This window comes from Phallusia mammillata, chromosome 7 (assembly GCF_965637545.1).
Source record: "Phallusia mammillata chromosome 7, kaPhaMamm4.hap1.1, whole genome shotgun sequence".
NCBI lineage: Eukaryota > Metazoa > Chordata > Ascidiacea > Phlebobranchia > Ascidiidae > Phallusia > Phallusia mammillata.
Window position 1 is genome coordinate 16,161,071 of NC_137258.1, and position 27,162 is coordinate 16,188,232.

The window sequence follows — 27,162 nt, forward strand, 5'->3', positions numbered from 1 at the left end:
GCCAGCAGCACGATTTGTGACGTACAAACAAAAATTAAATTCTAGGAACGCTTGTGATAATAATAAGAAAATATTCAGATAGCAAAACAACTTACATATATTATTTCATTTGTATGTCAAAATAAGATGTTCTGAAAATCATTTAACGTTGTAAGTGCAAGTACTTCAAATTATTAAGTGTTTACCTGTAGTGTAGACAATAAAAATGGCAACCACTGTGCACAATAAAAATGCAAACACTAAACATATATTATATGAAACACTGCTGTAGTAATCGGAATTCTGACAAACATTCGAAATACACAATTTGTCACATGATCGTTATCGTGACGTCGGCTGCGCCGCTGCGGTAGCTGCTGCTAATACCACGTGACGGTCACATGCTGTCTGTGCTTTTCTCACTGTTTTTTTTTGCTGTAATTTTTGGAGTAAATTTCCCACAGGGAGTTATTAACCAGAAGTGCGTCATGACTCGAGAGTCACCTTACGCTCAAATAAAAGAAGATCGAGCCTATAAAATTCACGAGGAATTTAGTTTCATGTCTTGTCCTGTGGTATTAAATAACGCTTGTCTAATATCAAACTTTGCGCCATGGTCGCAAAAATATGTCTCTACTCATACATTTAAGGACGTAATAAAAAAGACCGATAAAAATTAAATGACAATGTCTGCCTTCAACGTTGTTTAAAGTTGCTATACATAGTACTGCTCGTGACGCTATTACATTTACTTTTTGGCGCACTTTATTTTTCAAGCAACATATTTTCTGTTTTGGGGTACGGGTTCGGAATAGGTTGAAAAAGTGAATATTTTATGTTTTTTATTCGGGTCGTGCAAACTACTCGGTCTCAACCGATTGGCAGTGTTTAAACGAGTTTACGTCCTGTTTTGTGCAATGGTAATGCTTCCCCTTACGGAGAGAAATACCTTATCACTACAAAAGGATTTTAACTAGAGATGTACCGAATATTCGGTTTGCCGAATTTATTCGGCCGAATCGGCCACTTTTGCAAAGATTCGGTTTCGGCCGAATAATTTGTTGCGATTCGGCCGAAACCGAATCTTTTACGAACACACATTTAAAGCGTTAAGCGTGTCTCTTCTCCTTTGTACCAACGAAAATCCCGTAAATAATTGTATTTTTTGACACATTATCGTTTTTCCCACTGCAGACAACTAATCAGTAATTCATTGTCGGGCTGCAAATTATGCTTAAGGCTATGTTAAACCCCACAGAACCAAAATGAGGACGAAACACAACCATTCTGCACTAATTGCCTGATAGATAAACTTATGTTTTTATGTCAAAAGCGTAGCCTACCACTTCGCGTGACGTCATAAATGATTCGGTTGATTCGGCCGAATTTATTCGGCAAAACCGCCGAATATTCGGTTTCGGCCGAATCGAAATTTAGCCGATTCGGTACATCACTAATTTTAACTACGTAAGCACTGAGGACACCTACAAATTGTCATTTTTGACCACATTGTTCGCATGGCAATTAAAAAAAATACATGCGGCTGAATTTTTAGTGGCTTGGTTTCGGTTCAGGCTCGGCATTTAATGTGATTCGTGTCCTGGTTTAATGATATAAACCTCTCAAACCGGGTAGCTGATTCGGTTGCTGCACCACATCAGAAATTTGCTAAAGGTTTGTCGCCACTGGAGGCAGCATAGGTTGTCATCACAAAAGTATTTTTTGTACCAAGGTTTTGATTTCGGACTCGGTGGTATTTGTTTTGTGTCAAGTACTCTTTGTTAAACCATACAATACTTTATGGTTAAACATATCAACATTAAGATTTTATGATAATACATCAAAAACGAAAAAAATGAGTAAGTACGGTGTAACATAAACAAGAAATGGCAGAGCCAAACCAAAGTCGTTTGTGTGAAATGTTTAACCTTGAATTCTGTGGTATTACGAAATGTAAAAAGTATGTTTCAGTGGGATAATTGTAAAAAGTAGATGAAGACCTAAAAGTATTGGAATTTTTGAAATGGCAAGTAATACAAAACTTGAAAAGCTTAACCAGCAAAGCGATTTGCTGGCCAAAAAGCTAAAGGAGATTGAAGAAAAGAAGGCAAAATCAGAAGCTAATGGTCAACTGCCAAATGATGGCAACTTTATGAAAAACTTTCTTAACCAAAAAGGTTCTGCAAATGCAGCTTCACAGTCACCGATACAACCAAAGCAGAGGTTGTCAAAACCTCCTGCTATGAAATCGAGATTTTCAAGCATGTTTCAACAAATGAAACAGAACAAAATGCAAGCCAGCCCAGCACCTGTCCCAACAGCCACTTCAGTTACAGCTAAATGTTTTCACAATGATGATAGTAGTAGCAGTGATGAAGATACACAGCCAACGCCTGTGAAAAAATTAAAAACAATAAACAGAGGTGTAGTTAAAAATGCACAAATAAAAAAAGCGGTTGAACCAGCCATAAGAAAAACTCCATCGGCACTCATTACAAGTTCTTTGCCTAAAAATGCGCAGAACATGAGTTTTGGAAATGATGTAACAAAGCAAACTTCTACACCACCTAAAGCTGAAACTGAGATGAAGCAACGAAAAAAGAAAAATCGGTGGGGAGAAAAAGTTGATCTAACTGATATTGCGCCACCTGGATTGGCAGAAATACCAGGAATGACAAATCCTGTTCAGCCTGTGATTCAAGCAACACCAGCATCCCTTGGTTTACCAGCAACTTATCGCCCAGTAGGATTAGTAGGTGTGCAACAGTTAAGTACAGCACAAAAGAAACAGCTTGAAGAGCAGCGTGAAATGCAGGCAATGTACAGCCTGGTAATGGCGAATCGCAATGCTTCTCAACAAGCAGCTGCTGCTACGGCTGCTGCTGCTGCACAAGCAGATGCAGCACAGGCAAATGCAAAGAAAAAGAAATTTAAGCATGAGTATGACTCGGATGAAGATATTGATGATGTCACAGGCACTTGGGAACATAAACAAAGATACATGGAAATGGAGAAAACAAAAGCTCTTGCTGAAAAACTTACTGAAGAGGGACAAGGTAAACATTTTCTTGGTGATTTTCTTCCACCTGCTGAGTTGGAAAAGTTTATGGAAACATTTAAGGCATTGAAAGAAGGTCGCACCCCAGATTACTCGGATTATAAGGAGTTTAAAATTCAGTGTGACAATGTTGGATTTAAAATGCTTGCCAAAATGGGATGGGAAGAAGGAAAGGGTTTGGGCAGTGAGGGTCAAGGCATAACTGCTCCCGTCAATCAAGGACAAAAGTCAATCGATGGAAGGGGTCTAGGCATCGAGAAACCAGACAATCTGTCTAAAGATGATGACGACTTTTCTGCCTATCGCAAAAGAATGATGCTTGCATATAAGTTTAGACCTAACCCTTTAAACAATCCCCGCAGACCTTATTACTAGCATGTTCTGCATATGTTTACAATTTTAGCTTTCTTGTCGGATTGTTTTTCAAGGTTGAAGTGCATAAAAACAAAATTTTCACAATTAAAGTTATAGTCAAGTGGGGTAAAAAAAAACAATTTTTTGAAACTTTGTTGCCAAACTTTTATTTTAGGCAACAAAAGGTCAATTTTTCTTCCCAATAAAGCTGATAGGACTACTTTTATAGTAATGTGACAAGTTTTTGATTTTACTAACAAACAAAAAAAATATTTGACAAAAACTGTTGTTCTTTTTTAACCCGAAAAAGGTACAAAAAAAAACAATGTCGGGGTAAAAAAAAACATGTGGACATTAGGACCATTTAAAAAAAAATTTAGTGGCCGTTGGAACTTCAATTCAATTATATGAACTTAATCAACCATCTTAAAGTCAAACATAAGACAGAAATTTCATTAAAAACTCTGTTACAATCAATAAGCCAAAAAAAAAACGAGCCACATAAAATTCTTTGTTTTCGAAATTTTACAAACCAAACTTACAGCAGTTATTAAACTGTTTGTAAATTAATAAAACGCTTTCAAATTAGTGCTAAGACTTTCCATGACTTTGTACCTTTATTGCACTGCATTTATTGCCTTTGATTTGGTCTTTTTTGTCATTTACCAGTCTTTTGTTGGTATGCAACTAGGTTTAAATAGAGCTCACCCACTTGCTGACTGGTCATGTAACCTAAAACCTTATTGAAATAAAGTTTAATTTTCTACCCCAAACTGCTTGAATTACCACATAATGATTTGATAACCTCTTTTTTTTTACTTTGTAGCATTTTTCTTTAGGCCTGGATCCCAATTTGTACTTTTAGCCATGCAGGTATACTTTTTGGTAAAAATTTCTGCAAAACTGGGCCCCCAAAGAAATTTTATACAACTTTGGTTTAAGAACATGTTTTATAGGCTTTCTTTTTTATTTTCTAAACTTCCAGGTGACAAATAAAAATGTTTGGGCAAAAAAAATTTTTGGGGTGCAAAAAATACATAGTTTTTTATTACCCCATTCCTATAGAACCGTTTGGGGTAAAAACGAACAACAAGATATCTGAAAAAATTTAGAAGCTAGCCAAGTAGAGTCTTTTTTGTTTAATAGGTCATAGTTATGACACAACACAGAACAAAGGTCATTGACACCAAACTTGTAATAAAAAATCTGCAGGAAAGTTTCTAAAGGTTGTTGAAGACTTTTTAACATACGAATTTTACTACTGTTGTTTCAACCTGCAGAACATTGCCTACAAACAAAATCTGAGAATGGTTTATGGCTTATTTTAATGGTAGAGAATAAATACATCCTATGAAAAAGAAACCATTTAAAAAAAAATTTTGGTTTAGCTGTGAGGATATTGTTTTTTTTTACCCCAACTTCAGCAAAATTTTTTTTTACCCCATTTGACTATACCTGGAACTGCAATGAAATTACTTTTATATCATTGGTGTTGGCTTGGACACTTGTATTTGTACAACCTTTATTGGCATTTATTTTTGCACTTTAGAGCATTGGTTTTAATGGTATCAACTAAAGTGGAACTTACTTTTTCAGTCATGATATTTATAATTTTCAGAGATGATGTTTATAAAATTTTGAAAAAGTATTGGCATTAAATGGTGCCAATTTGTTTTGAAGATGTGTTTGTTGTTGTGAGCCATTGAAGCTATGTATAAAGTGCAGTTGGTATGTAATCCTGTATTAGCTGTCCACCAGATAATTACGTCTCTAATGAGCACTGCGGGTTTGTAAGTAAACTTCTAATGTGTGGCATCATCTAAATATGGCTGCCAGGGAAAATCTACCAAAGATTGTCACAGATTTACAAGGTAAAGACCACATGCTCCACAATGAATTTGGTTTCACCTGCCAGTATTTTCAATGTTTGTAAACATAATTAAAGTTATTAAAAACTGTCAAACTGCATAGTTTTAACTTGTGGTTAAACAATTCTTTAATGCTTAATAAATTCTACAAAACAGATTAAATACACTTAAAACTACAGTGAAGAATATTTTATTGTTTTAGATGTCGTCAAGCAACTATACATCGAGTTTGATAAGAATAAGGAACCAATCACTGATGATAGCCAAGCCTTACACAGGTTAATTTGCAATACCTATGGGAATGTGCAGTCCTTTCTGTAGTTATTTGTTTCACTATGGTGCATTTTCCTTTATAAGATTGTAGTCTTTTTGTTTGTGTCTATTTCTTAATATATTTTTTAATCAAACTAATATGTTCTATCTCTACTTAAAGTTTATACATTACAATTTTTTCAAAGATTGTGTGCCAAGCTGGAGTTTCTGTTGACCTCCAGTTTAAAGGAAAGGGGAATATTAAGTGCTAAGAAAAGTTATTGGCACTGGATGTACAGTTGTCTTCATCGAACCAAAGGGCTTAGTGATGGCTTAAAGTATGTGCAAGCTAATAAAGAGGTAATGTCAACATATATGTTAATGGGTATACCAGCAACTAGATTTAACCAAGATACTTTAGCATACTATCCACATCCATAGTCTTTAAAATGTATCTATTAAACATTGCATATGTGTAACAATGCTGGCCACTTTGCAGCTTGTTGCTATTGATTTTTAACAATTGACTAATAAGTCTGTTTAAGTCATTAGGGACCTTGACAATAGCACCTAAGGGTTGGTCATAAAAGCGTCATAAAACTGGTTTATTTTAGCATGAACATGAAGAGATAGGTGCATGATCAAATGTACAATTGCCCTTTTCTTTCAGAAAAATATCAGTTCATACCCGAATTTATTTTGTAGGTGCGAACATCTCGAGGCCGTGGAAGAGCTTTAATCCGATACTGTCTTGTTCATCAAACACTCGGAGATAGTTTGCAAAATTGTGTTATGAATGACAGTTTACGAAACCAGCATTTAAATGATCAATCAGTGTTATGCAATCGAATTCATGCATCTGCACTTATCACATCACTTTATGACCTGAATGCTGTGAACTTTGACCTTAATGCTAAAGGTTATGACCTTGATAGTGGCTGGCCAACATTTGCAAGGTAAGAGTTTGATTTTTTAATTCGTACAGGATCTTGCACTTTTATTATTTGCAGTAAAACTCCTGGCGCTCGACAAGATCAGTGGGCTGTGCAGAGTCATGTTGGAAGCTTGGGGAGTCTGACTTCAGCTTCTATTGTAATGGACACACCTCGCCTGCCTGGTAGCGGTAAATGCATGTAACAGTGGCTTGGTTGATCTTATGTTCCATTTATTATGATATCTTCTTTTGGGGGTTAAACTTTAAATGTGAAACTGACTTGTTTAAGAGATTTTATGCAATGTGATAGCTCAGTGATTCTTATCGTTTTCATTTTACTGCACATTTTTATACTATTTAAAAACAACTAAATGTTCACATACGTATTCCAATTTATTGTATTGCCAAGGTTATACTACACACATAATTATACAAATCCCCACAGGTTTAAAAAATCCTGATATAGGTGATATGCTTGTAAAAAAAACATAAGAAGTTTGTCTTTGTTAACTGTGAATGTTTAAGTTCTATATTTTTTTTTTACCCTTCACAAAAGTATTTCTTGTATTCGCTCATTGTGGGTATATATACTATACACATCACCTTGACATGCAGGAAGCAGTGTTCAATCCAGTGTTGATCAGAGAATTGAGGAACTTGTCCTTGAACTTGATCAATCTGACACCAAAATTCAAGAGCAGCAGGTAACAAGAGTAAATTTGTTTAAGAAGCGCCAACTTCAAATTTAATCATTTACAAAGATAAAAAAAAGTTTTGCACAAGTTTCAAGGTTTACTAGAAAATTAATATGAACTCACTTTTGATTTTTGAAAAGTAGGTTTTTCTAAACATCATTTCACTTGCAAACGTGTTTTGAAGGAAGTAATCAGTATTTTGGAAATGAAAGCAGATACACTTGAAAAATCTACAAATGAAAATCAAGACATCCTGGCTCGGGTTATAACTGACCTGGAAACGAAAAATCGACATTTACATGAAGCTTTGAGCAACATGAGTTCTGAATTTCAGGTTTGAACTTGTGCCTTTATTCATTTCAATGACTGTTTTTTTGTTTTGGTTCGAAAAAGTTGTTTTCATATTAAATCCAATTTTGTTATAATTTAGTTTTTGGTATAAATGAACAACCTTGAAACATGTTACAACAAGTAAGGGCAGCCACAGAGAAAACATGGTTATATCCAACTTTCCAACAATGAACACTTAGAAAAATGTCACTCAATTTTTTAATTAATTGTTGTTTTTAGGCCAGAGAGCAAAACTGGAGTGAGAAGACCGAAAATCTTACTAAAAGCAAGAGGGACATGGACACAAAAAACCAGACATTAACTGCAAAAGTTAAACAACTGGAAGAAGACAAGCGCAATTTGGAAGAACTTGTATCTCGGAATATGTCGAATATTACTGAAAAATTTTCTCAAAATGCGACAACAAAACAGTTTAGTCCAACACTGGTTGCTGCAGATCAAAGTTTTTCAACTGCAGAAGATGAATCTTCAAGGCAGCTTAGCGAGGAAAATGCAATGTTAAGAATGGACCTGGACAGAAATCAGCAACACTGTGCCCAGCTGGAAGAAAAACTGAACAAAAAGTCTTTTGAAGAAGCACAGTTTATTGAAATGCAAGCCTCACTTGAAGATCATGAAGAAAGAACTATTGAACTGATGGAAAAAGTGAAGTCTGAAATCAAGGAGTTATCTGAAAGAAATTTGCTGGACAGAATATGTAGAGCAGCATCCATTGATATCAACTTAAACTCAATGGCTTTGTCTGAACAGGTAAAGTGTTAATTGTTCAACAGAAAGTTGGCTATTACGTTTAGGTCAAATTTTTGTTGAGCGTAACTGTTCAGTGCAAAGTTTGTTGAGCATATTATGATGTTAAATTGCTGTACCTAGTGGACAGTGTTTTAGCACCATGTTTGCTGGTTAAAACAAGCTGTGTATGTGTTTAGCATGTCAAACCTGAAGTGGAAAGTGTTTTAAAGCAGTAATGACAAATATGACTTGACAAGTCACATGCCAACCGACAACATGTGATTGTCACATGTGTAGATGTGAGAAAATATTTATTACCTTGTAGAAATAAAACAAATATTGATTCCTGAGTTTACTTCGGACAAAGAAATAATCTTGCATATACGATTAATAATCTGGTGTGAAAGTTATCGTTTAATCTTCATTCATTTTTAAGGTTTCTGAGGTTTTGAATTACCTCTCAATGTCTTCCAAAATGAGAAATGTGGAGCAAGACAGGTTTCAGAAAAGTGGAAATGAAACAACTGTTGACTCAAACCACGTGATTAGCTCACTTAAAGGTATAAAATGAATTTTGCTATTTTAGATACCACATGATTGGGTAGCTAATAAAAGCTTCTTCGAGACACCTTCCCTGTTAAATTTTTCAAAATATGCCACCTACACTTTCTTTAAGTCTATGACAATGTGATAATGGTGTGTATATTAGCTGCAGAACATTCAACCTTCCAATTATGGCCTTGGCACAACACTCATTACAGCTTGGCACAGCTATTTCCAGCTTAGACGTCATCTTAGTGCAATTGTGTTACAATTTTCTTTTTTGAATTAAAACTAAGCAACCCAAGTTATGCCAATCCAATTTCTGAAAGGTTGGAAAACAATTTTGACTTGTTCTAATTTTAAGTGTTTTCCAGTTCAGAGTGTAATTGAAAAAAAGTTTAAAACATCTTATTGAATTCTGCAATAGAATTTCATGCATTTGTGATAATATCAACATTGCTAATCTGAAAAACATTATACCAGTATGGGCATATTTTAAGTTTCTTAGAATTTGTGTATTGCATATGAATGTCATCTCCGATTTGTGAACAAAAGTATAATAAACTTCACAGACGAAAACAGTATGCTACTTTGTGATCGAGATTCGGCTCTAGTAGAAGTTGGTCAAGTTCGACAGAAATGGAATCAACTCCAACTAGAGTTGGACAATGTGAAGGTAGATACTTTATTTTGTGTAACCTTTCATGTAATTTGTAACCCTTATATTTTTCTTGTGAGGTTTTTTACATCAAGGTACTAAAGTTTTATCATATGTTATTTTTCTGACCCTTGTATGGTAAATTTTAATTGGATAGTTTTCAACGCTGTTGCGATAAGACTTTTTGTTGTGTTATATACTACCATTATTTTCACATACACTTGACATATAATTCAATAAATCTTCCACGTCCTACCAAATACATTCATTTCAGACCTTTTATGCTAAAACCTGCTTGTAAATCAGAACTATGAACTTGTGAATCTGGTATTTTGTGAAATAAATATTTCTTCATTTATAACCAGGGTTGCCATACCGTCCTTATTTCTAAGATTTGTCCTTATTTTGAAGGGCTGTGTCTTAGAAAAGTTCATTGTCCTTATTTCTAAGAAATGTCCTTCTTTTTAACTGTAGTCCTTATTTTGTCTTATTTTCAACAATTACTATAGTCAAATACCTGCTACATAGATAGTGAAACTAGACCCGGCCTGTTGTGAGATGCACTAAGTATTTTCTATGAACAACGAGTTGCTGGAACAGATTGTTTCTAGCCAAAATATTGCAAATATTATGTCATGGCTCGTGTAAATGCAAAGATTTGTTCAAAAATGTTTGTTTCGTTTTGCATAAAAATTTAATTTTTCAGTTTTCAGTTTGTCCTTATTTTTGGTTTCAAGTCGATGGGAACCCTGTTTATAACTCTAAAAGTAGATGAGTTCTATTAATTGCCACATAAAATGAACATATTATTTACTGCTAAGGTGATTTTGGGTGAATTTTTTTAAGTCTTTATTGAAATCTTTTTTAAAATAACAAATGCTATTTATCAAAACATAGAAGTTACAGAACAAAATCTAAATAAATAATTGTGAAGTAGCATATTTACCAAAATTTATTCTTCTTGAAATGTTTTTTGTACATATAGCTACAACTAGAATCGGGCAGGAATGAATTGTCCCGCAAAATAATTGAATTGGAAGATGACCTCTCTGTCAAAAATGAAGAGGTGTGTACTCTACAACGACAGCATGTGGAAATGCTTACCGACCTAAAGGTGGCACAAGAGAGCCTGAATCAAGCACAGCTGGACCTTAAAGCTGCAGAACAAAAATACAGTGATTTAGAGGTGGAGTTCAAAAGAAAAGAAAGGTATTGAACCTTTGTGGTATTAAAAGGATTTTTATTTTACCTAACACGTTCAGAATTCAGTCTTGCCACAATGTGCCTTCATGTTGTTTTATCATTTTGCCACAAATACTTTTATGCTGTATAATGTTGAATTTGTGTTTGTTGAAATGTGCAATACTTTGCTTTGGTTTACAGCAGGGGCGGGGAACCTACTTAGTACTGCGGGCCGCATGAATTGCACAACATTTTGCGGCGGGCCAAATATTTATTTATTTTCAAATTCCGTGTAAAACTACCCAAGGGACACAAGTGTTATTATATTTCATCGCTCCAGATTTGATTTTTTCTTTGCTGGTACATGTTTGCAAAAAAACAAGGCATACAGGTATATCACTTATTTCGACTAAAAAATAAGAGTTGGAACACCCTAGCTCTATTACTGATCTGTTTGTTTTTTCAATGATATGTTTAAAATACCAATATAAGGATTGCACGTTAATAGCTCTAAAATCAAAAAATAACACCACATGACAAATGATTTGTTACTGCAAGAAAAGGCAATCGAGTGACTGTTACGTCACAAACATAGCAAGTTTTTCAATGCGTGGCATTTTTTGGCGTCATAATGTGGAATCGGAAGATTAGCAATAATGTCGAAGTAATTTTTAGGAAATATTTGTACATAAACGTTTTGTTTGTTTTTTTATGCTATGTTGCATACTTTAACAAAAATCTGACGCGGGCCACATTGAGAAGACATGCGGGCCGCAGGTTCCCCACCCCTGGTTTACAGCTACTGTGTTGTTGTTTTTTCTGCTGTAACTTACAACAGTTTAATGTAGTGCCTCTTTATTTGACTCCACTTCTAAGCTATGTACTAATAATGCTATCAGGTGCATGATGTTGAATTTTTAATTGGTTGTAACAAAAAAACTATCTCTTCTATTATTCAAATGTGTCTAAAATAGTTTTTACACACATCAATGTTTTTCTGGTAATGTTTTGAATATTTTTTCTGTAGCAACATATGTATCATGACATAAATACCTTTAAACTTTGCTACCGTTTGTTTTGTAATAACTTTTGTTTGGTACAGCGTGTTAGCAAAGTGTGTTTTACCTGTAATGATTGTGTTTGCTTTTAAAGTTTTTAAAAGTTGTATCAATAAAAAAATGTCATGAGATTGTTTGTTTTTGTCTGGTGGACAGAAATTGCATTTTTCTATAGGTGAGTAAATTTGTTAATAATGTTTTAGTTTGATTTGCAATAAGAGATTTGGTTGGTAGCTAATTTCTGTCCATTAGATTAAAACATTGTTCTGAGTGTAAAAGTAGTACTGCAAACCACAAAAAATATATTTCTAACAAATGAATTGTTTTGTAATTTTTAGTGACTGGGACAAAAATATAGATGAAGTGAAAACACAAATGGATGATGAAATGTGTGAAAATGAATTTCTGATTGATGAATTACAGGTAATAACCTTTTTTTAAGTTGTAAAGATCAATTATTAGTTGTTTTTGTTTCTGAGAAGCTAATTTCAGTTTTGAAACAGATTGCGTCAAAACATTATTTGATGTACATTCTTAGCCCAGAAATGGTCAACCTGCAGTACATATACTCACTCTTGCAGACCATTCCAAACAAATCCAAAAATGATAAAAGTGACTTGTGTGCTACATCTAAAATACATGTTTTAAAAAAATTGCTGCCTTGCCGCCTATGGCTCAAACTTTGCCATAACTGAACATTACTGATTTTACAGGCTGAACTAGAAAGGCATACAACATTAAACAATACATTGGATCAAGATTTGCAAAAAGAAAAGGCAAAGTGTAACCAACTTGGCAGTGACCTTCAAATTGCAAATTCTGCCCTTGAAGCTGTAACACAGAAGATAAGTGTTACTGAGAAGAAATTAGAAACTGCTGAAGAGTTGCTATCGGCAACACAAACACAGATGCAGACAGTTGCAGTGAACAATGAAAAACATGTGGAGGAACTAATCAACGAATTGCAAAAAAATAAGAGTGAATATGAAATGATTATTCAAGAAATAGGTGAAGAATTGGAGCGGTCTTGCTTGACTTTTAGGTAACATTTGCTACTTGTTTTGTAAATTTCCCTTGGGTCTACTATTAACTTCAAACATTAATGTGGTTAGGGATTCAGAGAATACTGTTGAATCATCGGAAGCTGTGAATAATTTTGAGGCAAGTCAGAAAAATGTTTTATTTAAAATGAGGTGTAACATAATTATTTTGAATTAGGAAACAAAAGCTTCTCACACAATTGAAAACTGTAAACAAAGACTGAAAGAAGTTATTGCACATGCAACAGAAATGCAAGGTAGGTAATTATTTTTTTTGTTTTCTTTACCTCCGCAAAACAATCTCAAATAGCGGTCAATTCAAGATCACAACCACATGGGTGTATCCTTTTAGTTGCGTTAAACAACAAAGAAAGAGAACTGCAACTTGTGAAGGAACAAGACAAAAGTGAAAAGGAAAACTTAAGGACTGAACTTGATGATGAGAAATCCCTTCGACAGTCACTTAGTGCAGAGATTGAGAAACTGCGGTTAAAACTTGATGTTGCTCATGTAAGTTAAACCAACAGCCCCAAACCCATCTGTCATGGCCATTTTTTTGTATTTAAAATTAGTTTATTCTTACACTAACATTTTTACAGGAAGAAAAGTTGCATAACTTAAGTTTGATTGAGAAACTGCAACAGGAGACAATTGACTTGCGAGTAACACTGGAGGGCAGTAGAGTGGAGTTAGATGAGGTATTATAATAACCATTAGACCAGTGTGTCAGTACAACTTAAAACCTTAACGTTGTTGTTTTGTAGGCACGACTTAAAGTCATGGAAGCATCAACAGAACAAGTTCAACTTCAAGATACCATCACTAGCCAAGATATTGATATAGAAAATTTGAAAGAAAAAGTTACTCAATTATTATTGTAAGCACTTAACATAGATTTTCAAGATGAATTTTGTAAACTTTGAGCAGTTAAAACACACCGCCGTGCCAAATTTAGTTTAAAAATATACTGGCGTGCCAACCTTTGGTACCTTTTCCAGACCATTTCTTAAACGTCTTAACGGTACGGGCTCAATTTATGATACTCCAAAAACATTTTATAATGTGTATGCGACACAAGAAAGAAATAGTTTACAACGCTGCTTAAGTTTTGTCAAAAAACGAACAAATTAATTAGTGGGTTGTGTAAATTTACTACTGATAATCTTAACTAAAGTTAGAATAAAGGCCAAGAAGAATCAATAAAAACAAATTTAATTGCGTGACAAATCCTTATGTTTACCATCTGAATTCGAAAAGCTTGAGTGCCATTTTCAAATGCTGTGCCACCTGTTGGACACCCCTGCTTTAAACATAAAAGGTCCCACAGTATGCTACAAATTGTGTATCAAATCAACAAACATTTGAAATATTAATGTAAAGGGACAAGGACACATTGTGGAAAGAAGGTGAAAATTTGAAGTCACGAACAAATGAGCTTGAAGAAAGTCTTGATGAGATTAATTGGGTTCGTGATGATGATGTGACCAAGTGTTTATCATGTGGATCACAGTTTTCACTCACAAACCGAAAGCACCATTGCAGGTACTGTACTAATATATGAGACTTTAAATAGGTTTATTCCATGTTGGCTTTAAACTGAATATTTTGTTGTTGGCAGAATGTGTGGCAAAATCTTTTGTAAATCTTGTTCTGAGAATTGGATTTTAAAAAACAACCAAAGAATTCGTGTTTGTCGGGACTGTGTTACTAACAGTAGCTACAGTAAGTTTTTTTGTTCGTTTTAAAGTTTTTAAAAAGTCAGTAACTTTTTGTACAAATATTCTCAGAGAGCCCAATGAACACATCCCTTGAAACATCATCAGATTATGGGACACCCAATACAAATTCTCAAGGTGTGCTCAAAAAATTAGATGACTGCTAAAGTTTTGATATTGTAACTGTACTGGTGACTTGTATACACCAGCCACTTTTTTCTATACCTGCGTATATGATAGAGTTTGGACCCATTTTGACTATGTAAGAAGACCAAATGACTCAGTTTACACTTAATTCGCCTTGGGAAATCACTATTCACTAGTATATCCTTTCTCTGCCAACCCAAGGCAATCACATTGTAAATTGATTTAAGCTGGCCAATGTTTTAGGTATTATATAAAAATTGAAACACAAACCCTCTTTTAGCCAATTTTAGCAATGAAAACCTATACTCATGAAAAATGTAATTGTAGAGTTATTATGAAATGTTGTATTTTTGTTGCAGATTTAAGCGAAAGTAAAAGTTATGAGGAAATTAACTCGGGGGAAGCAAACCAATCAGTTGCTAGTTCTGCAGCAGATGACGATGTTTCTTTTTATCGAAGTTTTACAGATTTAATCTCAAAAACTGTCAGGTAGTAATTTAGTTCAAACAACACCTAATACTTTTGGGTTTGTAGTAAACTTTTGGGTTTGTGGGTTTGACAATAAATACTTTTGGGTTTGTGGGTTTGACAATACACTAGTTGTACTTAGAAAGAGAAGAACTGGGAAATATTTCCCATACCACATAAATTTAATGCAAAAATTGTATTGCTACATTCCTTCATTCCTATTTAGCCCCTTGTCATCGACTACTACCAAAAGCAGTGAAGAAGAAAATGAAGTAACAATTCGAGTTGGTGCAAGAAAGGAAAGTCATATTCCTGTGCTGCTGGAAAAAGAGGGAATCACCCTAAGATGGAAAATCACTTCTGATCGAGACATTAATTTTCGAATGTTTTACTCCCAAGATGAGGTACACATGTAAAAAGTGGCAGTGTATAGCTTTTCAGCACATTGCAAGAGTTGCGTATCATTTACAAATTTCAAATGATTTTGGTAGGTTATTCCTACTAAACACTTGAAGATTATATAAACGTTTTTAAAGTACAATTTTTATTGCAACGTACTTTCATGGGTGTTTATTAATAAAGTTGTTTTTTGCGAGTACACTTAAATCAATTGTTTGTTTAAATTTAAAAATTGTGCATAATTTTTGTAGGAGTCAGAAGAACATGAGCTTGTTCCTGTAAGAAAGATTGACTCACACATTGAACCATTCATTGGACAAGTGGTTGCACAAAAACCTGGCATCTATACCATCGTATTAGATAACACATATTCAAGGTGGTATGAACTGTTGCATTAAATAAATTTGTTTGAAAAAATCCTCTTCTTTCAAAAAAGTCTTGTCAACCAATACATATTCTTTGTATATTCCACAGAATGACAGCAAAGGAGGTGACATACAAACTAGACATTGTACCCTAATTCTATTGAGAATTGATTATTTCCATTCAGTGGCATTTTGTTCCACTGTTTATGCAACAAACTTGTAGAACAGTAAAGTACCTGTTTTCTTTTGAAACACACATCTACTGTGGAACTTTGTGATTGCCTAATTTTGCCTGAATTAACATATGTGCAATGTTGACATATCAATTTAATTGTTTTTGTATGGTTGCTATATTTGTCTTGGGCTGATAAGAATGATGTAGCAATTTCATGTGCATATCACTGCACTTGTGTCCTGGTATGTACCATCTGTTGTTTTATTAAAGCTGCTGTTTTTTTATTTTTGTGCCTTTCTTAAGTTTTGTGATTGTATTGCGAGGAATGGTCAACAAGGAATCATTACATTTTGTGGTATTTTGTATATTTGTACCCTTTAATGTGAAAATATGTTTTTGTGTGTCATCATTTTTGTATGAAAGCTGAAAACCTGGAAAACTTCATCAACAATTTTCTTACCAAATGCATAAATGTACAACCAGTGTTATTTTAGCTTACCAAAGGAGTACTTTATTACAATAGGGGCAGTAAAGGGTTATTTTCCTAAGGTAGAGCTCTTAAACTGGGAACCCCATTATTCAGATAGGGGTAAGCTCCAGCAGCTCTACTGGTTTGTTGTTAAAATTCAACAGAGATGATTAATGTGTGTTGTGGTGTAATAAGTTTCTTGCCATTAGGACCATTGCTTCATTGACTAATTATAACACAGTAACTTTATGGGTGTAAAGAAATTAAACCGGTTTTACACAGTAAGGTAAAACAGCTACACCTCATTCTGCAAAAAATGCTTTTTGCTGAACAAAAAATACTGTACTACAATTTAACAAAATATTCTGTTACAGTCCATATTCATGCTGAGGAAGTTTACCTTAAAGACTATTACACCAAAGGTTAAAGACACAGACATAATGCGCTAACAGTACATGCACTTTAAACTGAGATACTGATTATTGGTCTGTAACTGGGCCAACATTTTATTCACAGTAAAAGGCCACATTTATGCCTTTTTAATGGCAAAAAATCTAATGTTTTTCAAAAACGACTAAAGGGTATGTCTATTTGGACTATTTCTTGGGAGACAAATGTGACTTTTGTGTGCCATTCTTCAACTAAAAGTAATTGAAAGGTAGCCTTTACAGAAAAATATCTCAATACATTGCTGGCTTATACGTTGGAACAAATCCAGTTTTTTTGTATTGTGGTAATATTAGGTGGCAGTAATAAAGCTGTGGGATTTTTTTGTTGTTGACAAATTTGAAGACAATATTTGACTGAACAACATGTTTAAGTGAAACCCTTTGTTTGTATAATTGGTACAAGTCATTTTTTGCCATTTTCAGAAATTTAAGTCACATGATGGCATGGTAGTTGGATGATTGTTGGTTATATACATGTTTTACTTCTAATTAAACCATAAACAACTTGAACATAATTCTGTATTTAGTGAATCCAGTACAAAACATAATGAAAAATGAAAAAATAAATTAAATTTTACTACTATTAGAGCACCAATTTCAAGTTTCATCAAACTTTTTGATATTTTTTATGATTGTTTCCTCATACGTTTCAGAACCATAATAGCGTTTCTTTAATGTTCGGTATTTCCTTAGTCGATACAAGGCCTCAAGTTCTTTAATAACATACTCTCCCCGTGCTATTAGCAATTTAATTTCTTCTGGATCGGTTACATCTTTATTTTTTACGAAAACCGCGTGACACCGATCCCGAAAGAATGTTCCACCTTTTGGATATTCTCTTCCCATAAAGATAAGCTGAAAACACATTCAACTATTACATATTAATGGCTTGGCCCCAAACAGTGTCATACAACATACATTTTTATAAAGTTGTCTAACAGCGCTTCTTAGTTCCATAACGACGGCTTGATCAAATTTTCACTTTCTGGTACGTACAGCAACCAGAAGAACCGCGAAGAAACTGAAACTGAAAGTTTATCTGGTTTGTTTACAAATATATTTAGGTACAATGCCAACCAATTTAACATACAATTTTTTGAAATTATTTCTTTTTTTAGGGTAGAGAAGATCATTATGTATTTTTGTGAGTTTCCTTTTCCGATTTTCCGATTAAATTCTTCTACAGTACGCGATTCGGTAGACAGAAATATTTACTGTACCAAAAGGGCAACCACAACAAGCAACGGTATAAAATCAAATGTCGCGATTTTACCGTGAAGAGTTGGGACAGCAAATTGAACTGATTTGGTCAAAATTTGGCATCTGGACTCCACAAGCACTACGTCATTCAGGACTGTTCGTTTTTCTCAAAACTTACTTTGGTGTGCATCTGTTTGCTTGTTTACGATTAGTTCGTTTTTTCAACCTGGTGGTGACCTGTTGTGAGTTTTTGCTTTGACTTTTTTTAAGATTGTAATTTTTTATGCTCGCAAATTGTTTTAAACTGCAGAGCTCATTAAAATATGTTCTTATCCTATGGGATAAATGAATACCTATATGCCTGAAAGAAACGGCCTGAAGAAACTTGTGATAGGGAGCATCTATAATTTATTTTTAAGTTTAAAAAAAGAATTATCCCCGTTCTGGTCTAAAGCATATAGTTTCATTGTCTTCACCAGGCAACACGAATTGCTAATGTTGTCAACAATTTCCGGTTGTTATAGTGATACAAAATGCCCCCGCTTTTACCCGAGCGACCTTAGTCCGTAAGTGTTTTCTTTGGGACGATTGGCCCAAGGGTGTTGTTAACAAAAGGCGTGAAGTTCTTGAGTGGTTTTGAAGGATGCACTGGCGTCCATTGAGCGATTAGTTTGGTCATTAACGAACACACTTTTGCGGTGGCAGACCAACGTAAACGTGAAATACTAAAATAAGGCCATAACGAATTTCAGTCTTCCAGGAGCTAGGTTTTTCTTAAAATAATATGTTTTTACAACTTGTTTAATTACTAAAGGACAACTTTTAAAAATTTGTTACGTAATATTGCAAAAACACTTATCACGCTAATTCATTATCTTTTATTTAGGAGCATGATTTAAGAGCAGCTCATTGGAGATGTTGGTGTTTATCGACACTTCAAGCAAGTTACATTTTACCATGTGCCATATATATTTGATGACCAAAATTTCGAAGCATACAGCAGCATAATTGTGATAAATAGGCGATGTCAAAGCAAGATCATATGAGTTTTAGAGCGGAGTCGATCATCAGCACCTATGAGTGCGATAATGTAATTGTGAAGAAATCAGATACAGTCGGGAAGCCTCGGATGGGACTCGGATCGACAGCCAATGAAAATATCGCACTTCGGAGGAATTATCGCGAAATGGAACAACTTTGGAAAAAGCAAAAAATACTTGGAGAGGAGAGAGAATGGATAATTAAACTAATTGACTTGTATTCCAAATCAGTCCAGGTGCGTCGGGTTTAAATCATCTGAAAAATGGTATAAAATACAAACATGTTTTTATAAATGTTTTGATCGAAAGGGTGTTCATTGTCTGCAGCTTACTTAAAACGTATTTTACCCGGGTTGTATCTAATCTAATTCTGCGGGTTGTAGAAAACTCTTTTAAAAGATTTTTTGGGTTCTACGAGACGGTTGCTAATAATTTTATCTCAACAAATTGGTTTCGTTTTTTTAACCACTGCACCAAAATGTATTGGAACAAAATTTGCAAAAGTTCCCAAATGCAATCTGATCACGAATTTAGGTAAATTACAAAAGATTGACGAAACGAGTAGGCAGAATAAAGTCTCATTTGACGGATGAAGAGATCAAAGAAATGGAAAACGATCTTCAAAAGAAAGAGTTTGCTGATAAATACCGCAGGCTTTTAAGGAACGAGGTAAAATATTTTCATTGTACCTTAATATCAGCTCTTTAACATTAGTCTATTTGTCTGCTTGCAGCCAGTCGAAAGGCAAGAAAATAAAAACGATACAACAAGTGCCAATCAAACCGATAGCGAAAGTTCAAAACCAAAGATAACGACAAAATTGGGTGATGTCTGCAACTTGGGTGCTATTAAAGAGGAGGACTGCGTATTTGACGATGCAAGTATTTGCGATGAAAATCAAGTTGTTGAAACAAAACCTCAAGAAAACTTGAACAAAAAACAAACTTCTACAAAACGCTTTAGGTTAAAATAGTTTGTTTATTTAAAGGTTGTTGCTAATTTTAAATTTTTGTTTGTTTTTGTGTCTTAGTGTGAGTTCTGTTCGAAGTCATACTTCACAATGCAATCGTCGCTCATCAAAATCTAGTACATCTAGTTTTAAACGAAGGCCGGAAACTGTTCCGAATCCAAGTGGCGACAATAATGGTACTTTTAACAAAGTCTGCGCCCCATCGCCCTTAAATAATTTTGTTTATAATTTCTATGTGTAGGATTTGACGAGTCAAGTTTTGCGATGAACGAAATAATTCCAAGTCTAGAAGACTTACTTGATCAACTTCACAATATCAAACCACAACAATTTTATGAAAATCAACGAAAGTTAAAACTTTATGACATTCAACTTTTAGGCGAGGAACTTGAAACGCGGAAAAGCGACCTTTTTCGAGCAGTTGATGGCATTATTAATTGGTTTGTAGATTAGTTTAGTGAAATGATTTTGATAGTTGTTCCAAAAAAAAATTCGGAGGCAACGAAAAAAACGTTGTTTTGATTGTCTTTGTATATAGGGATAAAAAAGAAACTAAGGAAGAAGAGGAAGAGCGAAAGAGAAAGGAAGAAGAGGAAAAGAAACCAATCAAACGGAAAACTTCGTTCATGCGTTCAGTGCTACGAAATTTTTCAATGGAACTTATGATGAAAACTGTTCAATATGGATGGACCGACATCGGACAATGCCGATACTTGCGAAATAGAGGAGGCGATGATGACACCGACCCTGGAGGAGTAAATACTCTGGCTAAAGATACTATGAAGGTGAGTGAAAAATTGATAACCGTTAGTTTTGTAACCAATCTTAAAGCTTATACCTGGTCGAGTTATTTTCGTGATTACGGGTTTATTAAGCGAATAAGTAATTACAAAATGTAAAGTGGACTACAGAAAAACGCTTGCGATTACACTTGGCAGTTCAGTTTAGGCCAGATAAAATTGTTGTCGGTTCAGCACACCATCCTATAGCGCTTATAGATGTGTGTGAATATGACTAACAATGACAATCATAATGTTTTACAAACAAATATATTTTTTTTACAAATAAGTGCTTGCTTAACTAATTTGGCATTTTGTTTGTAGATCAGCATGGATGGGCCACCGGAACCGCCACCAGATGCTGCTAGAGGGCCACCTCGCGATCCTGGCTTTGACGAAAACGGAAAAATGATTCGAACTGCTGATTTGTTGGGACTCAAGAGCACTGATGACGACTGATCGAGCTATAAAAAAATCATCTTTTTTTTACTGCAATAGAAATTACGCCTGGCTAGAGACTTGAATCCACGATAGATAGATTTTAAGTCACTCTATCGAATAAGCCGAACCGGACTTTTAATAAGTCTTTAAAATTGCACGACGTCATCTAGCTGTTCAACTCACTTATGTAAGTGATTTCGTTTGTTTGCATTTTCGATTTGTTGCTATCTTATGATTTCTGCGCATTTTGCCTGTTAATGCTAAGAGTAGTGTGAACCATGTTTTATTGAATTTTGCCATTTGACGGATTGCAAAAACAATTTTACCTCAATACACAAAACCATTCATGTAACATTGTATTTATTAATTAAACTAAACACAACTAATTTTTGAATTTTACTAAACACAAAAATCTGCAATCTAAGCGAAAGTCAATGCTTTTTTATGTAAAGTATAACGATGTGCAAAGGCTGTTCAGCTAAAATATATTGTGAGTTTGATTATTTTGTAAATATTTGTTTTTTGCACAAAATTTGAAACATTGGTTAAAAACACATAGTCCATTATGAGCTCTCAAGGTCCTATATCACTCAATTATTTGTTAATGAATGAAAATGACGTCGGGGCGAGCAAATTGACTCCTGAGACTCTCGTTTTCGCAGCGTTAGAACCGAAAACCGATGCAGTGATGCCGTACCATCGATTACCTGATTACGAGGTGTGGTGATGAAATGAAATGACCCTTTGTCTGCTGCTTTGACGTCACACACTGGGGATGTAGTTTATTGCGATGCATATTGCAGAAAATCATTTTCGTGTGACTGGTGGGCGTTTTATGAAATGTACGCATTTATTTTTAAACCTATTATTACATGACAACAAATCATAAGACAGGCAAAAAAAATCAAGCAAACTTTCTTGGTACAGTTATACATAGATTTATAAGGCGATATTGGTGTAATTGGGTGTTTTTCACTTGGAACGCAGAATACACGAACCGAAAGAACTTCGTTCAAACAAAGAAAACAGTTTTGTCGCCTTAAACAACTACTTTTTAAAGAAGACTATCACGATGCTAAAGTATGCAGCCTAAAACTGCCTTTCAAAAGCAGTCGCTCCATATAATATAAAATATACCGTTTACCGCGTATACCTTTTGATTCACTGTGATTCTTAATAATTGAAAACAGGTCTCCGACTCAAACTTACAACACGAACCTTAATATGTAGTAGTTTCGTAAACATTAAAACAACATTTTACGATACAACGGAAGTTCGCGACCTACTGTCTGATAAGCGGAAATAATTAACTTTGTTTGTTACCTAATCCATGAATTTAATCGAATCTTATGACAAAAGTTCATGTTTCTAAAACAGTTCCATACGACCTCTTGCTGCCCAAAATTTTACTTGGATCAGGCAACGTGTATTCACATCAAAGGTTTTTTTGCAACAAAAGACCAACAAATTCGATAATAATCACACAATGCCATGCTGAGCGAAAGAGGATTTTCACCTTTGTTGCACCGAAACGTGTGAAAAATTTTCGCTTCTGATGTTGCTGTAATTGGACATTTCGTGCAAAATCTTCACCACGCGTCGTTACCCACGTCACAATGGCATATGTCGTCACCATTTGTTACGTCACGCCGCGCGATTAATCTTTGCAGTCAACTTTTTTCGCTGTGCGTGTTTGTCAGCGGAACAGGGGAAAGACAAAGACAACGATGTTAAAACAAACTAATTAACGGAAGAGACAATTTCTGTTTATTAAAAAATGTTGTTTTACCATTAGGTAGTTGAAAAACCTAAAATAAAGATATTATGTAAGCAATTGTGAATAGAGAAGGTCTAAGCAGCTGAGAAAGTGTGTAGAAAAACGCAAGAGAACGTTGAACGGAAATAAAAATTAAATAAGGCTGGGAACTTTGCGTAAATTTTTTTTAAAACCAAACTAGAGGTAGAAAGCTTAGATAACCTATTATATTGAACAATGTTTTTTAATTACGTATAAGTTTAATTTTACCTGCCGCAAAAAAAACATGTATATACAAAATAACAAGACAGCGCTAAAAAATCAAGTTAAAAACCAAAAGTTAGACAATATTAAATATTAAGGTAACAAACATTAAGTTTATAAGTAATTCAGAGAAAGACAGAAAAGAATTATACAATTGCAAGTTGAAGAGAAACACGATTAACAAAAAGGAAACAAAAGTAAAAAAAATATTCTTGTTATTGTGTGTAAGAAAATTTCGTAAGCTACACACAATTTTGTAGATGTGGGAAAAATTGGCACGGTTTGATGATTTGTGTGAGAAAAAGGTTCGGCGCGAATTCGCAGAGAGAAAAATTACGAGCTCTGTTTCGGGACATCAGCGCATCGTGATGTCACGGCAGTAAATCGCTTACAATGTGCAAAAAAGGCATCGACATATTCGCGACTATTTGAAATTTTCCTATCGTAAGGTTTGGCAAATATAGGGATGAGAATTATCAAAGTTAAAACTGAGGTTATTTTATTAATATGATTTTTAGTTCGTTTTTAGTTCGAAAATAAGCAAAAATAATTAAAAATCAGAATTAACAATATATCTATGTCTAGTATTCTTGCTGGAATAGAAGAATGGAATAATAACGATTATTATTTGTTTTTTACCCATTCATCGGAATTAACAATAGATGTGCGGCTTATAAATTTAGTTCTAAACAAGTTACAGTTGTTATTTGCTTTGAGTTTTAAATTGACCTGTTTGTTTAGGATTATTTATTTATTACGTTTTAATTTTATTTCTTGTTTCTTTTCCAATCCGTGCATATAAATGCTTTTTAAAATTTGACTTTTTAAATCGCAGGTTTGAAATAGTCCAATGTCTGTTATGCATACGTTTAACGTCCATACACCGAACGCCACGTCGCAGTGCAGCAGTGCGTTACCTTCATCATCTGACAACAATGCGCCCCCATGGAACACCGGCGACCAACAACCCAACGCTTATGACATCAGCCATCAAACTCATTATTCGGATGACGGATCAAAATCATACTCTGATTCGTCCCCGGAAGGGCATTGTTTCTACTACAACGACATGAACGGTTGTGAAAACAGCATGTATTGCGAGAAGCAAGATTCAAGAGCGGCCATATTGTCGTCGTGCCGTTACACTCAGCATGAAACGGTTGACAACAAGAATGTTCCAGAACAAGTTCCACTAAATTCTACGTTTAACCACAATGACCCAAAGCATCGTTCGCTGCAAAAATTTCTTCAAAATTGCGCTAACAGATCTACTGATTGTCCAAAAGAGGTGAAATCAACGCATTTTGTTAAGAACATGGAAACAATCCCCCAGAAAATAACAAATGAAACGACGAAGTTGCAAATCCAAGCATCGCCCAAACCTCCCCTTCAAGACAAAAAACCCGCTCGCAAATCCGAAAATTCCCGACCGAATCCAAGCGTTTCCGAAAAGAAGGATTCCAATTTATCTCCAAAACAATCCGATTCAAAGGAACGAAAAATGTCCAAAACGAAGCGACACCGAACAAGATTCGCTCCGTCCCAGCTTAATGAGTTGGAGAGAAGTTTTTCAACAACTCACTATCCTGATATTTTTATGAGAGAAGAGCTGGCGCTCCGGATCGGTCTCACCGAGTCACGTGTTCAGGTATTTTGTTACCTCGGTCTTTAAAATTAAAAACATTACAAATACAGTTATTTTAGCGACACTGCTTTAGGTGTTGTAATTGACTTTACAATTTGAGTAAACAGTAATTACGCGTTCGCTATTCAGAATTGTTTTTAAGCGCATTTAAAACTTTCAGTTTAATTTTTATATGGGCATGTCAAATGTGATTAAAAGTACCTGAGCGGTTTTAACGTCTGACAGAGTGTATAAGTCAATACTTCAAATCACAAAAGTATTTGATCGCTAAACTCACCGGCTAATTTGATTTCTATGTCGCCGCGCATTCTTTTGTCAAATCAAATATTCAGATCCGTGTTAGTTGCGACAGATTTGGTAAGACGCGATTAATTATTTATTAAGTTTTGACAAAAGAGTCTCGTTGTTTTGTTGCCGTTTGCCCAACGAATCCTTATTTGACACGTCATCACTGTCGATAAAGTGTTTTGAATCAAAACAAATTCGGCCGATAATTACCTTCAGCATGCTGTTACATCACGAACTTTCCATTAGGAAAGTTTTTGGCCAAAACATTTTTGAGACAACATTGATTTAAATTATAGTCTGCGGCAATTTTAAAATTCTCGTTTTGCTTCATGATTTTCAGACATACAATTCAAAAATATTTTACTTTACACCTTAGTACCGATTTTCTTAGGAATGCAAAATCATTTCATTTGCGACAAGTTTACATTTTAAACCGCAATTAATTGGTCTCGTGCGTTTTGTTTAGGTTTGGTTTCAAAATCGGAGAGCAAAATGGAAGAAACGAAAGGCGGTTGCGACGACGTCAAACATTTGGAACTTCCATCCTCCCACGGCGGGAAATACCTTTCCATTTTCCGGCCAATCTTTTGCTGGGTCTCCCAATTCTACCATGACATTCCCGGGTGAAGGTTTCTACGCCTTGCAAAACCACAGAGAAGGCCAATGGATGGGACAAGGTTAGAAACACAACATAATATATCAAACGTCCAAAATTAAAGGTCTAATTCATTTTTCTCGTTTCTCCAGATTTTAAAAAAGATTTAAACGCAACGTTTACCTCATATGTCAATTCGGCCATCAGCAGCGCGCATACAAGCAATATGGCGTCTACTGACGTCACCGACAATGACGTTTATCACCCACAACATGCGAAACAGGTACAGAGTATAAACATCGATTAAGTCAATTAAGGATCTTAGTTCTTCTATCGAGATAATGTAGTTGCATTTTTTATTTCAGATGTCATATTCAACAAGTGAAGCTCCATATTTCAGCCAAGTAGCTCAAAATCACAGCGACATAAATTCGATGATGCAGTACGAAAAGAAAACAGCCCATTCACCGAGCAACAATCACATTTCTGATGTTAATGCATTTACCTGTTTTCACCAATCACATCAAAATGTAAGTAGTCGGGGTCTTCATATTGATAAAAACAATTTTTGTGTCATCAACCTTTTTAATGCATGCATAGAAGATCATTTTTTAAACATGTTTAACTTAGTTTACAATCGTATGAAAAGTTCTGTTTGTAGGTGTTTATAATTATGAATTTCTTTGTTTAAGGTCCCGATTTACAATTCCGATTACTGATCACACGAGCGTGAAAACATCAGTAATTGTCTCCATTGTCGCGTTTCATTCATCATCCATTGTTTCAGCTGTGACGTCACAATGTGCGCTGTTCTTGTTAGTCGTCAATAAACAAAAGCCAACAATACAATTTATATTTGTTTAAACAAACCTTGTGAAGATTTAAGTATCTATCTGCAATGCAGTGTCAAGAAGTAAATTTACTGCCCATGCGTCACCGACGACAGGTGTTGCGTTAGATTGTTAAGTGAGTTACGTGAATAGTGACAGATTTTTATGAGTGTGTTGGGATTGCAGGTCAGTTTGGGATCAAGAACTCGAGTTGTGTCCTCTTGATTTGACGATGTGACTTTTGTTTAGTGAAGCACCGAAATAGTTTGTTTTGTTTCACAGAAACTTTTTTTACCAAAAAATCAGCCGAAACCGAGTCTTTTCATCGTATGAAATCGTAAAAATGCCTAAAAATTCACAACCGACCAAATTAAACGTTACAAATTACTATATACAAAACTTTACAAAACACAGCCAGATTCGGCCGAAATTATTTTGTCTTTTCAGTGATTAGTTTCATATCGAA

General features: G+C 34.7%; 5 protein-coding genes across 7 annotated transcripts; 4 read left to right on the forward strand and 1 right to left on the reverse strand.

Annotated features, from left to right (window-relative positions):
• Positions 1–1,714: 1,714 nt before the first annotated feature.
• Positions 1,715–5,010, forward strand: LOC145237769 (SURP and G-patch domain-containing protein 1-like). The gene has a single exon (XM_080100750.1). It carries the CDS (start codon positions 2,003–2,005, stop codon positions 3,410–3,412), a length of 1,410 nt encoding a protein of 469 aa, XP_079956876.1. The 5' UTR covers positions 1,715–2,002; the 3' UTR covers positions 3,413–5,010.
• Positions 5,011–5,200: 190 nt separating this feature from the next.
• Positions 5,201–16,321, forward strand: LOC145237768 (uncharacterized). Of its 2 annotated transcripts, none has more exons than XM_080100748.1 (25): positions 5,201–5,262; positions 5,462–5,537; positions 5,718–5,871; positions 6,217–6,467; positions 6,522–6,634; positions 7,061–7,149; positions 7,325–7,474; positions 7,711–8,241; positions 8,657–8,780; positions 9,336–9,439; positions 10,407–10,630; positions 12,000–12,084; positions 12,375–12,703; positions 12,774–12,822; positions 12,880–12,958; positions 13,054–13,211; positions 13,301–13,399; positions 13,466–13,578; positions 14,082–14,243; positions 14,320–14,423; positions 14,489–14,554; positions 14,923–15,052; positions 15,258–15,435; positions 15,682–15,806; positions 15,905–16,321. In XM_080100748.1, the coding sequence occupies exons 1-25, from the start codon at positions 5,217–5,219 to the stop codon at positions 15,948–15,950; spliced, it is 3,585 nt and encodes a 1,194-aa protein (XP_079956874.1). In that variant the 5' UTR covers positions 5,201–5,216; the 3' UTR covers positions 15,951–16,321. The 2 variants fall into 2 exon arrangements, with proteins under 2 accessions (XP_079956874.1, XP_079956875.1); XM_080100749.1 differs by having other exon boundaries at positions 6,522–6,628.
• A 608-nt stretch (positions 16,322–16,929) lies between these two features.
• Positions 16,930–17,914, reverse strand: LOC145237770 (LYR motif-containing protein 5B-like). The gene is made up of 2 exons (XM_080100751.1): positions 17,807–17,914; positions 16,930–17,743 (listed from the first exon to the last, which is right to left on the reverse strand). The coding sequence occupies exons 1-2, from the start codon at positions 17,843–17,845 to the stop codon at positions 17,486–17,488; spliced, it is 297 nt and encodes a 98-aa protein (XP_079956877.1). The 5' UTR covers positions 17,846–17,914; the 3' UTR covers positions 16,930–17,485.
• A 1,068-nt stretch (positions 17,915–18,982) lies between these two features.
• On the forward strand, positions 18,983–22,309 carry LOC145238458 (uncharacterized). Its single transcript, XM_080101649.1, has 7 exons — positions 18,983–19,364; positions 19,663–19,797; positions 19,862–20,091; positions 20,159–20,274; positions 20,340–20,538; positions 20,637–20,883; positions 21,202–22,309. The coding sequence occupies exons 1-7, from the start codon at positions 19,113–19,115 to the stop codon at positions 21,334–21,336; spliced, it is 1,314 nt and encodes a 437-aa protein (XP_079957775.1). The 5' UTR covers positions 18,983–19,112; the 3' UTR covers positions 21,337–22,309.
• A 1,832-nt stretch (positions 22,310–24,141) lies between these two features.
• On the forward strand, positions 24,142–26,715 carry LOC145239496 (uncharacterized). 2 transcript variants are annotated; one of them, XM_080102824.1, is made up of 5 exons: positions 24,142–24,986; positions 25,738–25,948; positions 26,019–26,149; positions 26,214–26,396; positions 26,559–26,715. In XM_080102824.1, the coding sequence occupies exons 1-5, from the start codon at positions 24,189–24,191 to the stop codon at positions 26,583–26,585; spliced, it is 1,350 nt and encodes a 449-aa protein (XP_079958950.1). In that variant the 5' UTR covers positions 24,142–24,188; the 3' UTR covers positions 26,586–26,715. The 2 variants fall into 2 exon arrangements, with proteins under 2 accessions (XP_079958950.1, XP_079958951.1); XM_080102825.1 differs by having other exon boundaries at positions 24,143–24,986; positions 26,232–26,396.
• The last annotated feature ends 447 nt before the right edge of the window (positions 26,716–27,162 follow it).

What these genes read in the sequence shown, in the direction of transcription:
- LOC145237769 (XM_080100750.1), top strand. Translation starts at nt 2,003, where the DNA reads ATGGCAAGTAATACAAAACTTGAAAAGCTTAACCAGCAAAGCGATTTG.
- LOC145237768 (XM_080100748.1), top strand. Translation starts at nt 5,217, where the DNA reads ATGGCTGCCAGGGAAAATCTACCAAAGATTGTCACAGATTTACAAG. An exon ending in TAAAACTTGATGTTGCTCAT is followed by an intron (nt 13,212 to 13,300) that starts GTAAGTTAAACC and finishes ACATTTTTACAG; the next exon opens with GAAGAAAAGTTGCATAACTT. An exon ending in TTAGATAACACATATTCAAG is followed by an intron (nt 15,807 to 15,904) that starts GTGGTATGAACT and finishes TATATTCCACAG; the next exon opens with AATGACAGCAAAGGAGGTGA.
- LOC145237770 (XM_080100751.1), bottom strand. Translation starts at nt 17,845, where the DNA reads ATGGAACTAAGAAGCGCTGTTAGACAACTTTATAAAAAT. An exon ending in TTAGACAACTTTATAAAAAT is followed by an intron (nt 17,744 to 17,806) that starts GTATGTTGTATG and finishes ATGTGTTTTCAG; the next exon opens with CTTATCTTTATGGGAAGAGA.
- LOC145238458 (XM_080101649.1), top strand. Translation starts at nt 19,113, where the DNA reads ATGTCAAAGCAAGATCATATGAGTTTTAGAGCGGAGTCGATCATCAGC. An exon ending in TCCAAGTGGCGACAATAATG is followed by an intron (nt 20,275 to 20,339) that starts GTACTTTTAACA and finishes TTCTATGTGTAG; the next exon opens with GATTTGACGAGTCAAGTTTT. An exon ending in TGGCTAAAGATACTATGAAG is followed by an intron (nt 20,884 to 21,201) that starts GTGAGTGAAAAA and finishes TTTTGTTTGTAG; the next exon opens with ATCAGCATGGATGGGCCACC.
- LOC145239496 (XM_080102824.1), top strand. Translation starts at nt 24,189, where the DNA reads ATGTCTGTTATGCATACGTTTAACGTCCATACACCGAACGCCACGTCG. An exon ending in TCACCGAGTCACGTGTTCAG is followed by an intron (nt 24,987 to 25,737) that starts GTATTTTGTTAC and finishes CGTTTTGTTTAG; the next exon opens with GTTTGGTTTCAAAATCGGAG. An exon ending in TTCACCAATCACATCAAAAT is followed by an intron (nt 26,397 to 26,558) that starts GTAAGTAGTCGG and finishes TCTTTGTTTAAG; the next exon opens with GTCCCGATTTACAATTCCGA.